This window comes from Oncorhynchus gorbuscha, linkage group LG05, assembly GCF_021184085.1.
Source record: "Oncorhynchus gorbuscha isolate QuinsamMale2020 ecotype Even-year linkage group LG05, OgorEven_v1.0, whole genome shotgun sequence".
Classification (NCBI taxonomy): Eukaryota; Metazoa; Chordata; class Actinopteri; order Salmoniformes; family Salmonidae; genus Oncorhynchus; species Oncorhynchus gorbuscha.
Window position 1 is genome coordinate 12,466,158 of NC_060177.1, and position 19,778 is coordinate 12,485,935.

At 43.5% G+C, this 19,778-nt stretch overlaps 1 protein-coding gene across 2 annotated transcripts; it reads left to right on the forward strand.

Annotated features, from left to right (window-relative positions):
• The first annotated feature begins 12,861 nt into the window (after positions 1 to 12,861).
• On the forward strand, positions 12,862 to 19,361 carry LOC124035003 (pro-cathepsin H-like). 2 transcript variants are annotated; one of them, XM_046348385.1, is made up of 12 exons: positions 12,862 to 12,964; positions 13,810 to 13,841; positions 14,069 to 14,174; positions 14,323 to 14,393; positions 14,519 to 14,623; positions 15,293 to 15,379; positions 15,577 to 15,632; positions 15,773 to 15,854; positions 15,996 to 16,064; positions 16,168 to 16,274; positions 16,576 to 16,701; positions 18,712 to 19,361. In XM_046348385.1, exons 1-12 carry the CDS (start codon positions 12,889 to 12,891, stop codon positions 18,785 to 18,787), a joined length of 993 nt encoding a protein of 330 aa, XP_046204341.1. In that variant the 5' UTR covers positions 12,862 to 12,888; the 3' UTR covers positions 18,788 to 19,361. The 2 variants fall into 2 exon arrangements, with proteins under 2 accessions (XP_046204341.1, XP_046204343.1); XM_046348387.1 differs by having other exon boundaries at positions 12,904 to 12,964; positions 14,079 to 14,174.
• Positions 19,362 to 19,778: the final 417 nt, after the last annotated feature.

The following is a 19,778-nucleotide window of genomic DNA, read 5'->3' on the forward strand; positions in this document are numbered from 1 at the left end:
ATTTACGAAAGTGGCAACGTCTTCTCTTATGGTAGGCCACCAGAACATACACTGGATGAACTCCAAGGTGCGACCTACGCCCGGGTGACAGGTGAGGCGAGAGGAGTGCCCCCACAGAAGGACCTGAGTCCTCACTTCCTTGGGGACAAACAACCGATTGGCAGGACCTCCTTTCGGGTCCGGTTCAATAGCTTGAGCTCGTCTCACGGTATCCTCAACTTGCCACGAGATCGGAGCCACGATCTTAGCAGCAGGAAGGACAGGCATGTCCATGTCATCTTGAATGGCAGGAGCGTAGACTCGGGACAGGGCATCCGGTTTGAGATTCTTCGACCCGGGCCGATAGGTGAGGATAAACTGGAATCGATTGAAGAAAAGAGACCATCTAGCTTGTCTAGAGTTCAACCACTTCGCCTGCTGGATATACTCCAGATTTTTGTGGTCCGTAAGCACTTGAAACGGGTGAGAAGCCCCCTCGAGCCAGTGTCTCCATTCCTTCAATGCCATCTTAACCGCTAGTTCACGATCCCCCACATCGTAGTTCCTCTCAGCCGGGGTAAGCCGGTGTGAGAAGAAAGCGCACGGATGAAGCTTCTTGTCTTCACCCCTCTGAGACAGGACAGCTCCAACACCAACCTCTGAGGCGTCTACCTCCACCACAAACGGTTCATCCGTAGTCGGTAGTATCAGGATGGGAGCAGAAAGGACGCGCTGCTTGAGTCCTTGGAAGGCCGTCTCAGCTTCTCTTCCCCACAAAAACCTTGCATTGCCACCCTTGGTTAAAGCTGAGAGAGGGGCTGCCACCAAGCTGAAGTTCTTGATGAACTTGCGGTAAAAGTTAGTGAAGCCCAGGAAACGCTGAACTTCCTTAACGGATTTGGGGGTGGGCCAATCCGCTACCGCCCCTACCTTCCTGGGGTCCATTTGGACTCGACCGGGTTCCACTACAAATCCCAGGAATTGTACTCGGGATGAATGGAATTCACATTTTTCCGGCTTAACGTACAGATGGCTGTCTAGGAGGCATTTTGAGTACTTGTCTGACATGCTTTGTGTGTTCTTGAAGAGAGCTCGAAAAGATGAGGATGTCATCCAAGTAAACGAACACAAATATGTTAAGCATATCCCTAAGCACATTGTTTATGAGCGCTTGGAACACCGTTGGGGCATTGGTCAGGCCGAAGGGCATCACCAAGTATTCATAGTGACCAGTAGGCGTGTTGAAAGCGGTCTTCCACTCATCACCAGGTCTGATCCGCACAAGATGGTATGTGTTCCGCAGGTCAAGCTTAGTGAAAACAACTGCTTTCTGGAGCAGCTCGAAGGCTGTGGCCATAAGGGGTAGCGGGTAATGGTTACGGACGGTTATGGCATTGAAGGTGAAGCTTGTGGTTGTCCCAGGAAAGGGTGACTGGAATGAGCAGACGGGAGTTGGACGGATGGGAGAAGGTTATGTTTCCCGTTACAGTTCCCACCGGTCTGTACGGGACAGAGTGTTTCCCTGGCGCCCGGGACACGTGGAATGGAAATGGCCCGGTTTGCCTCAATATAGACAGCGTCGCTCCCTCATCCGGCGGTCTCTCTCAGCCTGGGAGATGCGTCCAATCTGCATGGGTTCCGGTGGAGCCAGCGAGGATAAAGGTGGGGACTTGGAGCTGGGACTGATAGGGGCTAGAGGTCTACGGTTGAGTTCTCTCTCTCTCAGACGCTGGTCAATGCGTGAGGCCAACTTGACCAGGGACTCGAGATTGTCCGGTGGTTCCCGAGTGGCCAGTTCATCTTAGATAGTGTCGGAAAGGCCTTTCAGAAAGCACACCGTGAGCGCCTCGTTGTTCCAGCCACTCGCTGCTGCCACCGTGCGGAACTGGATGGCATAGTCCGTCACGCTGCGCCGACCTTGGTGGAGAGTCAGGAGCTGTTTGGCTGAGTCAGGACCACTGCTTGGGCCTTGAAACACTTGTTTGAATTCATCAGCAAAGGCAGAGTAGCTGGCACAGCAGGAACTATGGGCATCCCACACAGCAGTAGCCCAGGCCAGGGCTTTTTCCGACAGCAGGGTGATGATATATGCGATCTTAGACCGGTTGGTGGGGAACGACGAGGGTTGCAGCTCGAAGGAGAGAGAACATTGGGTGAGAAACCCTTTACAAGCACTTGGATCACCTGAGAACCGTTGGGGAGGTGGAAGACGAGGTTCAGCCAGAGGGTTAACTGCCATGGGTACGTGAATCTGAGGTACTGGGACGGGAACTGTTGCCGGGGTAAGTCGATCAGATATCTGCTTTATGGAAGTCAGCATCTCCGACAGAAGATGAGAATGTCTAGCCATTAAGGCCTCTTGCTGAACCAGGGAGGCTTCGTGGCGTTGGACAGTCTCCTGGTGGTGGGACAGCATGGCAACAAGGTCCTAGGAACTGGCTGCCTCTGGGTTCATTTTTGGCTCTGTGTTTCTGTCAGGACCTGGTTACGAACCCGGGTCTCCGGAGTGAGAAACAGTCACTTAACCAACTGAGCCACGAATAGTCGGCAGAACCCAGAAGATGAGGCAGACACAGCAGTACTTGAGACGGTGTATTTAATGAAGTAAAAAGTGAAGTTCTTCAGGAAAACATGTAACTCCACAACCTCAAAAGGAATTCCACAAGAACAAAGGTAATCCTCCAAGACAAAAAGGTAAATCCACAAGGTGGAAGGTATAGCACAAAAAGCCTCAAAAGATACTCAAAAACAAACAAACAAGAACAAAAAACAGAATTCCACAAGAGAGTCCACCGGGATCAACAAGAGTTCACAGAGTACTAGGGCTGGGTGCTAACATACAAACACAGAGCAAAGAACTGAGGAAAACAAAGGGTTTAAATACAATCAGGGGAAACGAGGCACAGGTGCAAATAATAATGGGGATCAAGGGAAAACAAAAGGTCAAAAGGCACAATGGGGGCATCTAGTGACCAAAAACCGGAACAACCCTGGCCAAATCCTGACAACCTGCCTGTTAAGCACTGTTATAAACCGGTTGGTGGGTATGATAAAACGTTTATTTTTACTGCTCTAGACGCTGTTTATGTACGTAAGCTGCTAGTTATATAAATAAAGTCTCATTTGAGATGGTTATTATCGGTGCATTCACCCTGGGCTGTGGAGACGCTGCTGTGTTGAGCGTTTCTGTCATTATAAAGCAGTGTCCCGGTGTCATTGCATTACTTATTAGTAGCGGTGAATGACAAAGCTGTCTGCTTTTATGGCTCTGCGTTTCAGACGTAATAAACACTCAGACAGGGTATCCTTGCCTCTTCCTGATGAATGACAAATAGGAAGCAGAATGCCGGATGGAAAATGGCTGCCACGCTTGATGTATAGGTGAGGTATCTGCAGCGGTTGGCATTGCTACAGCAACCCCCTGTCAGGGAAGAGGATGATAAATGTCTCTCTGGATGGCTGGCTCACAACTACTGTGTTGTATATCAGTAGCGTGGGAGAAGGAAAACTCCTCACTGCATCATTACTGTTGGTGAGGGGAAGAGGGTGTAAAAGTTAAAGTTAAAGTTAAAGTTAGGGGTAGGGCTAGGGTTAGGGGTAGGGGTAGGGGTAGGGTTAGGGTTAGGGTTAGGGTTAGGGTTAGGGGTAGGGCTAGGGTTAGGGGTAGGGTTAGGCATTAGTATACAAGCAATCTACTCAAGTCAACCTTGTTGGAAAAGTCAACTATCCCTCTCAATCTTAAATGACATGGAAAAGGTTAATGTATCATGCATTATAGTGGTCTTCAGCTGGGATAAGTACTGATCATCTAGACCCTTCTATAAAACACAAGGCCAGTGAAGACAAAATACAAATACTGGTAATGGATACATGCATTATAATCAGAAATAATTCCCAGAAAGGTTTGTAGTAAGAGAGAGAGAGACACGGAGAGAGACACACAGAGAGGGAGAGAGAGAGATAGAGAGAGACATACAGCGAGACAGGGAGAGCGAGACACGGGGAGAGAGAGAGAGAGACACGAATAGAAGGAACCAGGTGGGTTCTGTGGACTGTGAGACCCACGGTGTCTGCCTACAAACGTAAATGAGTGTGTGTGTGTGTGTGTGTGTGTGCGTGTGCGTGTGTGTGTGTGTGTGTGTGTGCGTGTGTGTGTGTGTGTGTGTGTGTGTGTGTGTGTGTGTGTGTGTGTGTGTGTGTGTGTGTGTGTGTGTGTGTGTGTGTGTGTGTGTGTGTGTGTGTGTGTGTGTGTGTTTGCGCTTATGTGTGTGTGTTGGTGTCCAAGCGTGCATCAGTATGTGTGGTTTTATGTTACGTGTGATAACCTGACTGCAAACACCTCACCACTGCTCTTTGTCCAGCCATTGATCTAACGTGATCAGCTGAGCTGTGGGAACACCGGGCTTTTTAAGGAAGGGAGCGAGACAGCGAGACAGAGAGACATACATTACATGCTTGTCGAACATCTCATTCCAAAATCATGGGCATTAAACTGGATTTTCTGCTTTAAACAGCCTCCACTCTTCTGGGAAGGCTTTCCACTAGATGTTGGAACATTGCTGCGGAGAGCATTAGAGCATTAGTGAGGTCGGGCACGGATTTGGGGCGATTAGGCTTGGCTCGCAGACGGTGTTTCAATTCATCTCAAAGGTGTTCGATGGGGTTGAGGTCATGGCTCTGTGCAGGCCAGTTAAAATCTTCCACACCGATCTCAGAAAACCATTTCTGTATGAACCTTGCTTTGTTCACGGGGGCATTGTCAAGCTGAAACAGGAAAGTGTTGCCACAAAGTTGGTAGCACAGAATAATCTAGAACATCATTGTATGCTGTAGTTTCCCTTCACTGGAACTAAGGGGCCTAGACCAAACCATAAAAAGCCCCAGACCATTATTCCTCCTCCACCAAACTTTACAGACTGCCAGATGGTGAAGCGTGATACATTACTCCAGAGAACGCGTTCCCACTGCTCCAGATTCCAATGGCGGCGAGTTTTACACTACTCCAGTCTTCGCTTGGCATTGCGTATGGTGATCTCAGGATTGTGTGCGGCTGCTCAGCCATGGAAACACATTTCATGAAGCTCCCGACGAACAGTTCTTGTGCTGACATTGTTTCCAGAGGCAGTTTGGAACTCAGTAGTGAGTGTTGCAATCGAGGATAGACGATTTTTACATGCTACTCGCTTCAGCACTCGGCGGTCCTGTTCTGTGAGCTTGTGTGGCCTACCACTTCGCGTCAGAGCCATGGTTGCTCCTTGACATTTCCACTTCATAATAACAGCACTTACGATTGACCGGGGCAGCTTGACGAACTGGCTTGTTGGAAAGGTGGCATCCTATGCCGGTGCCACGTTGAAAGTCACTGAGCTATTCAGTATGGGCCATTCCACTGCCAATGTTTCCCTATGGAGATTGCATGGCTGTGTGCTCGATTTTATACACCTGTCAGCAATGGGTGTGACTGAAATGGCCGAATCCACAAATTGAAAGTGCTTGTGCAGCCTACAATACAATATATACAGAACAACCTGGGATATCAAGTTGGTTGGCTACCTGAAGGACCATTGAGTCTGAATACCTGACTGCACCTACAAACATTGTCTTGGCAGAGGAAAACCAGTAAACTGAACATTATCTTGGCAGAGGAAAACCAGTAAACTGAACATTATCTTGGCAGAGGAAAACCAGTAAACTTAACATTATCTTGGCAGAGGAAAACCAGTAAACTGTACATTATCTTGGCAGACGAAAACCAGTAAACTGAACATTCTCTTGGCAGAGGAAAACCAGTAAACTGAACATTCTCTTGGCAGAGGAAAATCAATAAACTGAACATTATCTTGGCAGAGGAAAACCAGTAAACTGAACATTCTCTTGGCAGAGGAAAACCAGTAAACTGAACATTCTCTTGGCAGAGGTAAACCAGTAAACTGAACATTCTCTTGGCAGAGGAAAACCAGTAAACTGAACATTCTCTTGACAGAGGAAAACCAGTAAACTGAACATTATCATGGCGGAGGAAAACCAGTCAACTGAACATTCTCTTGGCAGAGGAAAACCAGTAAACTGAACATTATCTTGGCGGAGGAAAACCAGTCAACTGAACATTCTCTTGGCAGAGGAAAACCAGTAAACTGAACATTATCTTGGCGGAGGAAAACCAGTCAACTGAACATTCTCTTGGCAGAGGAAAACCAGTAAACTGAACATTATCTTGGCGGAGGAAAACCAGTAAACTGAACATTCTCTTAGCAGAGGAAAACCAGTAAACTGAACATTCTCTTGGCAGAGGAAAACCAGTAAACTGAACATTCTCTTGGCAGAGGAAAACCAGTAAACTGAACATTCTCTTGGCAGAGGAAAACCAGTAAACTGAACATTCTCTTAGCAGAGGAAAACCAGTAAACTGAACATTCTCTTAGCAGAGGAAAACCAGTAAACTGAACATTCTCTTGGCAGAGGAAAACCAGTAAACTGAACATTCTCTTAGCAGAGGAAAACCAGTAAACTGAACATTCTCTTGGCAAAGAAAAGCTCAGCAAAGTGAGTCAAAGGCAATAAGGATAAAGCTTATGTAGTACAGCCTCTTGGCTTTCATTCCTCTCAGATACAATATACACAGTCCAGTGGGACTGGAGGGGAGAGAGAGAGGTGAGAGAGGTGAGAGGGGAAGAGAGGGTTGAGAGGGGAACAGAGGGAGGAGGGGGAGAGAGGTGAGGGTTGAGAGGGAGGATGGGGAGAGAGGTGAGAGGAGAGAAAGAGAGGTTGAGAGGCAGGGAAAGGACAGTTGATCTGAAGGCCAGAAAGGTGACAGTGAAAGGGAGGTGAGAGGCAGAGGAGAGGGGTGAGCTGAAGGGGAGAGAGATGGGGTGTGAGAGAGAGGAGAATGGGTGAAAGGACGAGAGCAAGAGGACGGTGGGGTGAGATTGAAAAGAAAGGGGCAAGATGTGGAGGTATTGCACATAATAGTCAAACATAAACAACATAATTAATATCCAGTATATCATACCACATCACACCCAAAACCATCCTTTGAGCATCACTGTCTTCCACCAAAGTATAGTTTTGCAAGTTAAAGAGTATGAATGTCTTGAAGATCGAGAATAATGATGATCATATTATGGTCCATCTGCTGAGAAAACTGCAGGAAGATTTAAACACACAGACATTTGATTTATTGCTGGTTTCCCTGGTGGAGATGAAGACCCATGCCCCGATACTGATGAGGCTTGTTACCCTATCTATTTTAAATGGCCACTTCCTGTACAGAGGACCAGTGAACAACTTGCCTGTAGCTATGTCTAAATAACTACATAGCACCCAAAGTAGAGCACACTAAAACCAGAACAGACCACAAACCATTAAACCTTAATCCCTTAACCCCAACTCACCTCTCTCACTCAATGGCTTGTGCACTTTCTCTCTATTTCAATCCCTCTTTCTCTCAGCCCATTCTTTCTCTCTCAACCCCTCTCTCTCTGTCTTCGTCTCGCTCTCTCCGTCTCTCTCTGTCCCCTCCCTCATCTCTATCTGCGTCTCTCTCCCCATCTCCCGCTGCCATCAGAGGCTGTTGCTGAATAACAACAGCTATGCGCTCATCACACACTATCTGTCACACACACACATTACGAGTGATAGCTGGAAAGTGTGTTAGGCTGCCTTCAGAGAGTCAGTCTGTACCATACAGTGATGTGTAAATAAATCTCCTACAACTGTCACAGAGATGTCAACGTACACACACAGATGCACATCGACACACGTCACATACACGTACACTGCACACAGGGGCGTCATGCACCTATTATTTTAGAGGAGGCACAAAGTAAATGAGGTGGGGCATCTTTCAAACACCTGAAACAGCTTTTTACTGCAATCTAGCGCAATAATCGATATGCCTAATTCTATGTAAAAAATATATAGTATGTCTATTTTTCTGCATAGGCTATTTAAGCATTCATCTTTACCTGTTGAATTGTCATTTTAATCAATGATGCACATTCATTCTTTACAAACCTTTATGCCAGGAGTTTAGTACAACTGTCACACTGGTATATAGTATCAGAAGTCTAGAATTATAAGTCTATGAGCTTCCCAAGTTTTGTATTTTCTAGCTGGATATCTAAAGAAAAAAGAATCAAATTGCTATGTGGCTAGTATTACAGAGAAACAACATAACATATCTGTTTTCTTTATTCATCCAGAAGGAATCCATTTTTTATTTGACCTTTATTTAACTGGGCAAATCAGTTTTAAGAACAAATTGTTATTTTCAATGACGGCCTAGGAACAGTGGGTTAACTGCCTTGCTCAGGGGCAGAATGACAAATTGTTACCTTGTCAGCTTGGGGATTCAATCTTGCAACCTTTCTGATACTAGTCCAACGCTCGAACCACTAGGCTACCTGCCGCCCCAACAGGCCACATAGCTTGATCAAATTAATTTACAAACATACCTCCTGGGAGTCCTGTCCATCGCCGGCAGCTAAAATCAAATCAAACGTTGTGTATGTCACTTGACACTCTCTCTCCTCTTCCACTGACAATACTGTCTGCATAACCACATGCACTAGTGTCCTGCCTAGCATATCTTTGCTCTAGGGGGGAGGGTCCAGTCAGTGTGCCCCCTTTCACAAAATACAGCTGACAGATCTTTTAATAAATAATTATGAGAAAGTGTGGTCCTAAAAATTAAGTTTAGTAGTTAATTTATCATCAGAAAATTATATTGTACATACATATTGACTATACAAAACATTAAGAACACTCTTTCCATAACATAGACATACCAGGTGAAAGCTATGATCCCTTATTGATGTAACTCATTAAATTCACTTCAATCGGTGTAGATGAAGGGGAGACAGGTTAAAGAAGGATATTTAAGTCTTGAGACCATCGAGACACTGCACTGTATGTGTACCATTCAGAGGGTGAATGGGCAATACTTTAAATGTAAGTGCCTTTGAACGAGGCCACAGGCGCACCAGTTTGTGACAAGAACTGCAACGCTGCTGGGTTTTTAATGCTCAACAGTTTCCCATGTGTTTCAAGAATGGTCCACCACCCAATAGACATCCAGCCAAATTGTGACAAATGTGGGAAGCATTGGAGTCAACATGCGTCAGCATCCCTATGGAACGCTTTCGACACCTTGCAGAGTGGGGGGTGCACACCATGTGGCTCTGCAGGCCCAGGAATGAAGAACACTGGCTTATGTGGGTCTGAAATAGTGCAAACCATTGGAATAGGGTGTGATTTGGGACAGTCCATAGCCTCCCTGCTTCAGTATGAGTTGGTCATTAGTATGAGTGACTGTCCTTTAACCAGACTGATGCAAGGAGCAGCATAGCAAGCACATCCTCCATTCACTTTGCTGGATATTCTCTTCCTTTCTCTCTGTAGGGGGTTGAGACAGAGCGAGAGAGAGACAGAGGATGGGCTGGCTGATTTACAGTCTTATTTTCCCCCAGGCCTCATCTCTCCTTCATTAATACAAACCCTATACTGTCACACCCACAAACACACACAGTCCTGTATAACGGACCTTGTGGAGACACACAATTCAGTCCCATTCAAAATCCTATTTTCCCTAACCCGTAACCTTAACCCAAAAACCTAAAGTTAACGCTAGCTCCTAACCTTAACACTAAATCTAACCCGAACACTAATTCTAACCTTAACCCTAAACCCCATAGAAATATAATTTGACCTTGTGGGGACCAACAAAATGTCTCCAGTTGGTCAAAAATCCACACACACACACATATACACACACACACACACACGGAATATTAAAGTGCATGGGCCAGCAGGGAGACAACTACAGTGTTGAAGGAGAGATAACACACTCACTGATCATACTAATGATGAACCATATACAGTACTGCTCTGTGTGTGTGTGTGTGTGTGTGTGTGTGTGTGTGTGTGTGTGTGTGTGTGTGTGTGTGTGTGTGTGTGTGTGTGTGTGTGTGTGTGTGTGTGTGTGTGTGTGTGTGTGTGTGTGTGTGTGTGTGTGTGTGTGTGTGTGTGTGTGTGTGTGTGACGCTGTTCCTCCTTTCTATATCTGCTCCTGGCAACAATCATTATTTATTGATATCCTAGATGTTGATGACCTCCAGTGTACTAGCACTGTCCATAGGTAGGCTATAGGGATGAACACACAGCTCATTGTCGTAGTATGGTGCATCAGCATGGTGATATACAGTGCATTCAGAAGGTATTCAGGCCCCTTTACTTTTTCCACATTTTGCTACGTCACAGCCTGACTCTAAAATTGTTTAAATCCATATTTTCCTCATCAATCTACACACAATACCCCATAATGACAAAGCAAAAACAGGTTTCCATTGATCATCCTTGAGATGTTTCTATAACTTGATTGGAGTCCATCTGTTGTAAATTCAATTGATTGGACATGATTTGGAAAAGCACACACACACACACCTGTCTATATAAGGTCCCACAATTGACAGTGCATGTCAGAGCAGAAATCATGTCATGAGGTCGAAGGAATTGTCCGTAGAGCTCCGAGACAGGATTGTGTTGAGGCAGAGATCTGGGGAAGGGTACCAAAACATTTCTGCAGCATTGAAGGTCCCCAAGAACACAGTGTCCTCCATCATTCTTAAATGGGAGAAGTTTGGAACCACCAAGACTCTTCTTAGAGCTGGCCGGCCAGTCAAACTGAACAATCGGAGGAGGCGGCCTTGGTCAGGGAGGAGAACAAGAACCTGATGGTCCCTGTGACAGAGTTCCTGTGTGGAGATGGGAGAACCTTCCAGAAGGACAACCATCTCTGCAGCACTCCACCAATCAGGCCTTTATGGTAGAGTGGCCAGACAGAAGCCACTCCTCAGTAAAAAGCACATGACAGCTGGCTTGGAGTTTACCAAAAAGGCACCTAAAGGACTCAGACCATGACAAATAAGATTCTCTGGTCTGATGAAACCAAGATTGAACTCTTTGCCTGAAGTCTGTCGGAAACGTGGCACCATCTCTACGGTGAAACATGGTGGTGGCAGCATCATAATGTGTTGATGTTTTTCAGAGGCAGGGACTGAGAGACTAGTCAGGATTGAGGGAAAGATGAACGGAACAAAGTACAGAGAGATCATTGATTAAAACCTGCTCCAGCGTGCTCAGGACCTCAGACTGGGGCGAAGGTTCACCTTCCAACAGGTCAATGACCCTAAGAACACAGCCAAGACAACGCAGGAGTGGCTTCAAGACAGGTTTCTGAATGTCCTTGAGTTGCCCAGCCAGAGCCCAGACTTTAACCCCATCGTACATCTCTGGAGAGACCTGAAAATAGCTGTGCACCGACGCTCCCCATCCAACCTGACAGAGCTGGAGAGGATCTGCAGAGAAGAATAGGAGAAACTCCCCAAATACAGGTCTGCCAAGCTTGTAGCGTCATAATCAAGAAGACTCGAGACTGTAATCGCTGCCAAAGGTGCTTCAACAATGTGCTGAGTAAAGGTTCTGAATACTTATGTAAACGTCATAATGAAGTTATTAAATGTTGTAAAAATGTCTAACAGCCTATTTTTGCCATGTCATTATGCGATATTGTGTGGAGGTTGATGATTATTATTATTTTTAAATCCATTTTAGAATAAGGCTCTAATGTAACAAATGTGGGAAAAAATCAAGGGGTCTGAATACTTTACGAAGGCACTGTTTACCTGTAGCTCACCATATTTGAAGAGGAGGTGATAATAACTGACTATCTAGGGTTCTGCATTAACACAATTACCTCCCACTCCACAGCTGAGTTGGAGAGAGAAGAGCAATGTTAATATGTATACGTAATTGGGAGTGGCTCTGTTGCAGAAGACGCCGTTGCTCTTTCAGTTCCATCATTTCAGTTTTGCAGTGATATTATACTGCCATCTACAGGACGGATCTCTCATAGCAGGCTCTGGTTTATAAGGAGTGCACTGTCCTCTTGTGGCCAAGTTTAAAAAGTTTAAAACATATGAGCTGAACATGACATTTTCATAAAATATTTAAGAAAATGTTCTGCAAACAATAATTTTCCATTTTAAATGATTCATCACTGACCGAAAGAAAGAGCTGACAGAAGGACACACACAGAGTTAGAGATGCATTATGTTCTGGGCTGTGGACTGTGAATTTTGAATAATCACTACAGTTGTATGACAATAGTCTTTATTTTAACTGCCTGAAAAATATGAATGTGTGGCAGTGTATAAAGATGTGTAAAGTTCTAATCTACAATTTTAAAGGCCAGATGCAGATGTTTTTATATAAATATTAAATAATTAGGTAACAATTAATTACCAGATTGTAATAGTTGTCCATTAAATGGTAAAAAAAAAAACTTAAATAGCTTTTTAGCAACCAAAAAAGATTCTCCAGCAAGAATTTTGCTAGGACTGTCTGGGAGTGGCATGAGTGGGGTGGAGGGAAACTGAAAACTAGCCTTTATTGGCAGAGAGGTTTGGAACTCTCCTTGTTATTGGTCTATTAACTCATTTACAACCTGAAACTCCACGTTTGCAAAACCTGCTGATTAGAAGGTCCTGTGTAGATTGTATTTTCAACCAGCAACCATCAGGAAATAACACGGAGTTTTTTTCTCTCACACACTTGTACAGTGTTAGTTTCATCAGCTGTTTAAAAATATGATACAAAACACAGGCGAAACTGAATTTTGAATGCACTGGGCCTTTAATAATTCTGTGATACTTGTAATTTTATTTTTATCTCCTCAGTAAGTGCACACTTTATTGACTTTGATGTTAATTATTTTGATGTGGGGTGGGAAATTAGGCATATTATGGTGCTTACAAACACTTTGATAACCGACCCTGCCACAAGGACACATGAATGAAATGGATAGGTTACTCAAGTCATGTGATGCATTGGTTGCGAAACACACGCGGAAGTATGACGCTGTATACTGTTGCTTTTATTCTTGCTTTTTTGCATTTAGCCAATTTAACACCCTTGTTTTTACCTGAAGGTAAGCATAACTCCCCTAATCTTTTTGTTGTTCATATCCCGCATCCCCTTTGGACGCACACATCGACGTGTGGAGGAAGAAACAAACTGAAAGTCAAGTGCAACAAGCCATGCAGTGCACTGCAGATGAAAGCGGGTTTTGTGTGGACCGTTAACTTCACAAATTATGTTTCTGATCTTGATCTGGGCAGTTGACCAGACTGTATTTAATAAGCCTAATGAAAAAGCAAAGATCATAATTAGGCTACCGAAATGAATAGCCTCACTTTAACCCGTCACTTGAACAATACATTAATGTACATACTACCTCAATTGGGCCGACCAACCAGTGCTCCCGCACATTAGCTAACCGGGCGATCTGCATTGTATCCTGCCACCCGCCAACCCCTCTTTTACGCTACTGCTACTCTCTGTTCATCATATATAAATAGTCATTTTAACCATATCTACATGTACATACTACCTCAATCAGCCAGACGAACCGGTGTCTGTATGTAGCCTCGCTACTTGCATCGCTACTGTATAGAACTATTGTTTTATTTCTTTACTTACCTATTGTTTACATAATACCTTTTTTTGCATTATTGGTTAGAGCCTGTAAGTAGCCATTTCACTGTAAGGTTGTATTCGGCACATGTGACAAATAAACTTAGATTAGATTTATAGCGTATTCAATTGCATAATTACATGCAGCAGTGAAACAACAGTGACACATGCTATAGCCTACAATGTTAACATTGCACAGAAAAGTGACCGTTTCAAACTTGTAACAATGTGACCATCAAAATCATAGGTCTAACTGATCATATGTGTGTTTTATTCTTTTTTCATTTATTATTTTTAAAGAGGAATATCACTTCAAACAATGGATGTTACAGGTATGTGAAACTGTAAAGGCTACAAGGTAAATCTGTCACGTGTTATTTTTTAGGAGAGCAGATGACATACAGTAGCCTACATACCAGAGTTACTGTACACACAGTCATCTTGTTCCTTCCTGTAAGAAATGAAAGCAGTAGGCCAAGACCTTCCTCAAATGTATTTGCTTGTCAGTATGAGTTTGTCATCTTTAGTTGACTGACTGCCTGTGTTTTTGTTATTACAGTATAATAAAGTCTATGCTCTGGAGGAGTACTACCATCGCCTGAACATCTTCACTGGGCATAGGAGGAGAATCCACTATCATAATGCAGGGAAGCACACGTTCTCAAGTAGGCTATGCATTTATTTATTTTAAACTATTTGTCCATTTCTTCCTGTTTTCCCAGTCACAACTTAACTCCCAATGTATTCATAATATAGCTTTATGTATGTTGCAGGTATGATATCTTACAACTATTGTAACTTTCCTTTTCCCAGTGGGACTGAATCAGTTTTCTGACATGAGCTTTGCAGAGTTTAGGAAGACTTTCCTCCTGACTGAACCTCAGGTACAGCTGTGAAATGTAATTACTAAAATGTGATCCTGTAATTAACCCCAATTATAAGTCTACAAGCTTCCCTGATATAAGATAGCCTAATCAATAGTAATTATTCTTACATTTATCTTCATCAGAACTGCTCTGCCACCAAAGGGAGTCACATCAGCAGCCCTGGGCCATATCCTGGTTCTGTGGACTGGAGAGAGAAAGGAAACTATGTGTCACCTGTCAAATATCAGGTACTACGTTTCCCTTATAGGCTAAATATACTGAGTGTACAAAACATTAAGAACACCTTCCTAATATTGAGTTGCACCCCCCCCTGTTTTGCCCTCAGAACAGCCTCAATTCATCTGGGCATGGACTCTACAAGGTGTCAAAAGCATTCCATAGGGATGCTGGCCCATGTTGACTCCAATGCTTTCCACAGTTGTGTCAAACTGGCTGGATGTCCTTTGGGTGGTGGACCATTCTTGATACACAGGGGAATCTATTGAGCGTGACACAAACTGCTCCTGGCACCTAATACCATACCCCGTTCAAAGGAACTCTTTTGTCTTGCCAATTCACCTTCCGAATGGCACACACACACAATCCATGTCTCAAGGCTTAAAAATACATCTTTAACATCTCTCCTGCCCTTTATCTACACTGATTGAAGTGGATTTTACAAGTGACATCAATAAGGGATCCAAGTTTTGACCTGGATTCACCTGGTCAGTCTGTCATGGAAAGAGCAGGTGTTCATAATGTTTGTACTGTAGTGTATATTCACAACAATATGACCAAGTAATTTCCCGATGGATTGGCTGTTTGCGGGTGAGTGAAAAAGATAAAAGAAGCTGTACATTTATAACTGTGCTGTGTTGATATCATGTTGAGTGAGTGTGCTATTGTTGTGTTCTAAGGGTCATTGTGGAAGCTGCTGGACCTTCTCCACTACCGGCTGTCTTGAGTCTGTTACCGCTATAGCTACTGGAAAACTCCCACTTCTGGTGAGAACTAGCCCTATTTCTCTTGTATTTTCTACAGTTTCACACTATGTTTCACACTGATTTTGGCAGTCAACCTACTATGTTTCCCAAGTATGGTTTCATATGAAGCGGTACAATAGAAAGACTGTAGTTGAATTGGTTGTTGAATGGTTGTTGGTAATAGCCTTGTCTGTGAGTTATCATTCTATATTTTCCAGTCTGAGCAGCAACTGGTGGACTGTGCTCAAGACTTCAACAATCACGGATGTATGGGGTTGGTAGCCTACAGTACCATCTTAAAATCACATGAGCTTATCACTCCTGTCCTGCATGTGACTTCTATGCCTCCTGATGCATACTGTAGCTGTCTGTCTGCAAAAACATAATTCAGCTACTGTAATGTATTGGTTTCAGGGGACTCCCAAGCCAGGCGTTTGAGTATGTTAAATACAACAACGGACTCATGACCGAAGATGACTATCCTTACACGGGACATGTATGCATTTATAAATGATTCTTAGTGTAAAAAATGAAAACGTTAATAACACAAGTAAGTGTTATACTAGTATTTAATCCTTATGACTCACTTGTTTGGATTACTCACTATATACTTCTTTATCCCAATTACTTTCCTTAGGATGGCTCTTGCAATTTCAAGCCCGAGTTGGCAGCTGCCTTCGTGAAAGATGTTGTCAACATAACAAGTGTGAGAGACTAAAACTAAATGTTTTACAGCCTCTGAATCTGTCCTAAACATTGTTTTCTTAGTCAGCAATTGGTATGTTGTTCTGTCTTCCGCCCTATAATAGTATGACGAAAAGGGCATGGTTGATGCTGTGGCCAGACTGAACCCAGTCAGCTTTGGATATGAAGTGACTGATGATTTCCTCCACTACAAAGATGGTGTGTACAGCAGGTGAGAGTAAGCCCAGTACACTCCGTTGTACCTTATCACTCCCACTTGACAATACATGTTGGGTGGCAGGATTAAAGAGCTTTGTGGGAATTGAATTGTGAACCTCCAAATCTTATCAAATAATGTGTGGAAGGTAGAAGACTGTACTTATGAGCCATACAATGTTGCAGTAGAAGACTTTCATGAGCTGTAAAGCTCCTTGCCTTTCACATAAGGTATACAAACTGCACATTTGACCCTCTATTACAATGAATTAACATGTCCTCCATGTGTTTTATAAAGTATTCTTTGTTTGTACTAGCACTACGTGTAAGAACACTACAGACAATGTGAACCATGCTGTACTGGCAGTGGGATATGGTGAAAAGAATAGCACTCCATATTGGATCGTGAAAAACTCCTGGGGCACCAACTGGGGAATGGATGGGTAAATAAATCAAAAATATTCAGTGCTGTTGAACTTCCTTTTTTTACTAATGAACTATATAGATGCTTCATGAACACAGATCAGCTATTGAACACCCAGACATTGTAGGACACGTATACTGCAAGACAGCTATCTGACTATCTCCTTTTAGGGTGAAATTATACTGAACAAAAGTATAAACACAACATGCAACAATTTCTATGTTTTTACTGAGTTACAGTTCATAGTAAGAAATAAATCAATTGAAATAAATTCATTAGGCCCTAATCTATGGATTTCATATGACTGGGCAGGGGTGCAGCCTTGGAGGGCATAGGTCACCCATTTGGCAGCCAGGCGCACTCAGCCAATCATAATGTTACAGACAGATATACATTTCATAGACATTACTGCAGTCAGCATGCCAATTGCACGCTCCCTCAACTATTACACTGAACAAAAATTCACATTTTAAAAAGTGTCCTTTTGTTGTCCCCAGCACAAGGTGCACCTGTGTAATGATAATGCTGTTTAATCATCTTCTTGATATGCCACACCTGTCAGGTCGATGGATTATCTTGGCAAAGGAGAAATTCTCACTAACAGGGATATATATATATATATATATACAAATTTGTGCACAGAATTTGAGAGAAATAATATTTTTGTGCATATGGAACATTTCTGGGATTTTTTACTTCATCTTATGAAACATGGGACCAACACTTTACATGATGTGTTTATTTATTTATTTTTTGAACCCCTTTTTATCTCCAATTTCGTGGTATCCAATTGGTAGTTACAGTCTTGTCTCATCACTGCAACTCCCATACGGACTCGGGAGAGGCGAAGGTTGAGAGCCGTGAGAACTCAACGAAGCCGCACTGCTTCTTGACACAATGCCCACTTAACCCGGAAGCCAGCCGCACCAATGTGTCGGAGGAAACACCATACACCTGGCGACTGCTCCCAGGCCCGCCACAGGAGTCGCTAGTTCGCGATGGGACAAGGACATCCCTGCTGGCGAACCCTCCCCTAACCCGGACGACGCTGGGCCAACTGTGCGCTGCCACATGGGTCTCCCATTCGCTACCAGCTGCGATAGAGCCTGGACTCGAACCCAGAATCTCTCAATGCTTTTGTATTTTTTCTCAGTGTTATAGTTTTGAGGGAGCGTGCAATTCGCATGCTGACTGCAAGAATGTCCACCAGAGCTGTTGCCAGATAATTTAATGTGAATTTCGCTATCATAAACCGCATCCAACATCGTTTTAGAGAATTTGGCAGAACTTCCAACCTGCCACACAACTACAGACCACGTGTATGGTGTTGTGTGGGCGGTTTGCTGATGTCAGCGTGAACAGAGTGCCCCATGGTGGAGGTGGGGTCATGGTATGGGCAGGCATAAGCTACGGACAACAAATACAATTGAATTTTATCAATGGTAATTTGAATGCACAGAAATACCGTCACGAGATCATGAGGCCCATTCATCCGCCGCCATCAACTCATGTTTCAGCATGATAATGCATGACCATGACTCAGGGATCTGTACACAATTCCTGGAAAATGTCCCAGTTCTTCCATGGCCTGCATACTCACCAGACATGTCAACAATTGAGCATGTTTGGGATGCTCTGGCTCAACATGTATGACAGCTTGTTCCAGTTCCCACCAATATCCAGCAACTTCACACAGACATTGTAGAGGAGTGGGACAACATTCCACAGGCCACAATCAACAGCCTGATCAACTCTATGCGAATAAGATGTGTCGTGCTGCATGATTGTCCTGTTGGTCACACCAGATACCAGATTTCTGATCCACACCCCTACTTTGTTTTTTAGGTATCTGTGACCTACAGATGCATATCTGTATTCCCAGTCATGTGAAATCCATAGATTAGGGCCTAATGAATTTATTTGAAGTCGATTCATTTCCTTGTATGAGTCTTTGAAAATGTTGTATGTTGTGTTTATATTTGTTTGGTACAGCTTACAAACTATATTTTGTTTTGTATTTCCTCCTCAGATATTTCCTAATAGAACGAGGAAGGAACATGTGTGGACTGGCAGCCTGCTCCTCTTATCCTCTCCCCCCGGTGTGATGTAACGGGAACTCAGAAGAGAACGCCACAGTTTTTCATTCAGAGGACAGGAGTGGGCATCTCTGTGTTATTTGCATGGACATGTTTTTAAGAACTGTAGTTATACTGTTACAATGTGAGTTTTACATTTTCCAAGTTACTTATTTTAAATGAATTATAACTGGATCGTATTATGAAGGTTTGTACTGTATATGGTAAGTGGCTGGTCATAGTTAGTTAGTAGGCACTGACTGGGTAGTGAGAGTCTTTGAATCGTGTGCTTATGTAGCCACATATTGCTCTGGTTTTGAGTGTGTAAGAGATCCTAGTTAGTACTGTAGTTGACTACTGTCACAAAAGCATCACCAATATTTTAGCTTCTCTTGATTTGACATTTTGGTTAGTGTTATATTTTCTTTAGAGGTTTGTACTAGGCATATTTTGGGTATTTTAGACTGATGCTGCTGAGGGTTGTAAAAATATATATACAGTGCCTTGCGAAAGTATTCGGCCCCCTTGAACTTTGCGACCTTTTGCCACATTTCAGGCTTCAAACATAAAGATATAAAACTGTATATTTTTGTGAAGAATCAACAACAAGTGGGACACAATCATGAAGTGGAACGAAATTTATTGGATATTTCAAACTTTTTTAACAAATCAAAAACAGAAAAATTGGGCGTGCAAAATTATTCAGCCCCTTTAATTTCAGTGCAGCAAACTCTCTCCAGAAGTTCAGTGAGGATCTCTGAATGATCCAATGTTGACCTAAATGACTAATGATGATAAATACAATCCACCTGTGTGTAATCAAGTCTCCGTATAAATGCACCTGCACTGTGATAGTCTCAGAGGTCTGTTAAAAGCGCAGAGCATCATGAAGAACAAGGAACACACCAGGCAGGTCCGAGATACTGTTGTGAAGAAGTTTAAAGCCGGATTTGGATACAAAAAGATTTCCCAAGCTTTAAACATCCCAAGGAGCACTGTGCAAGCAATAATATTGAAATGG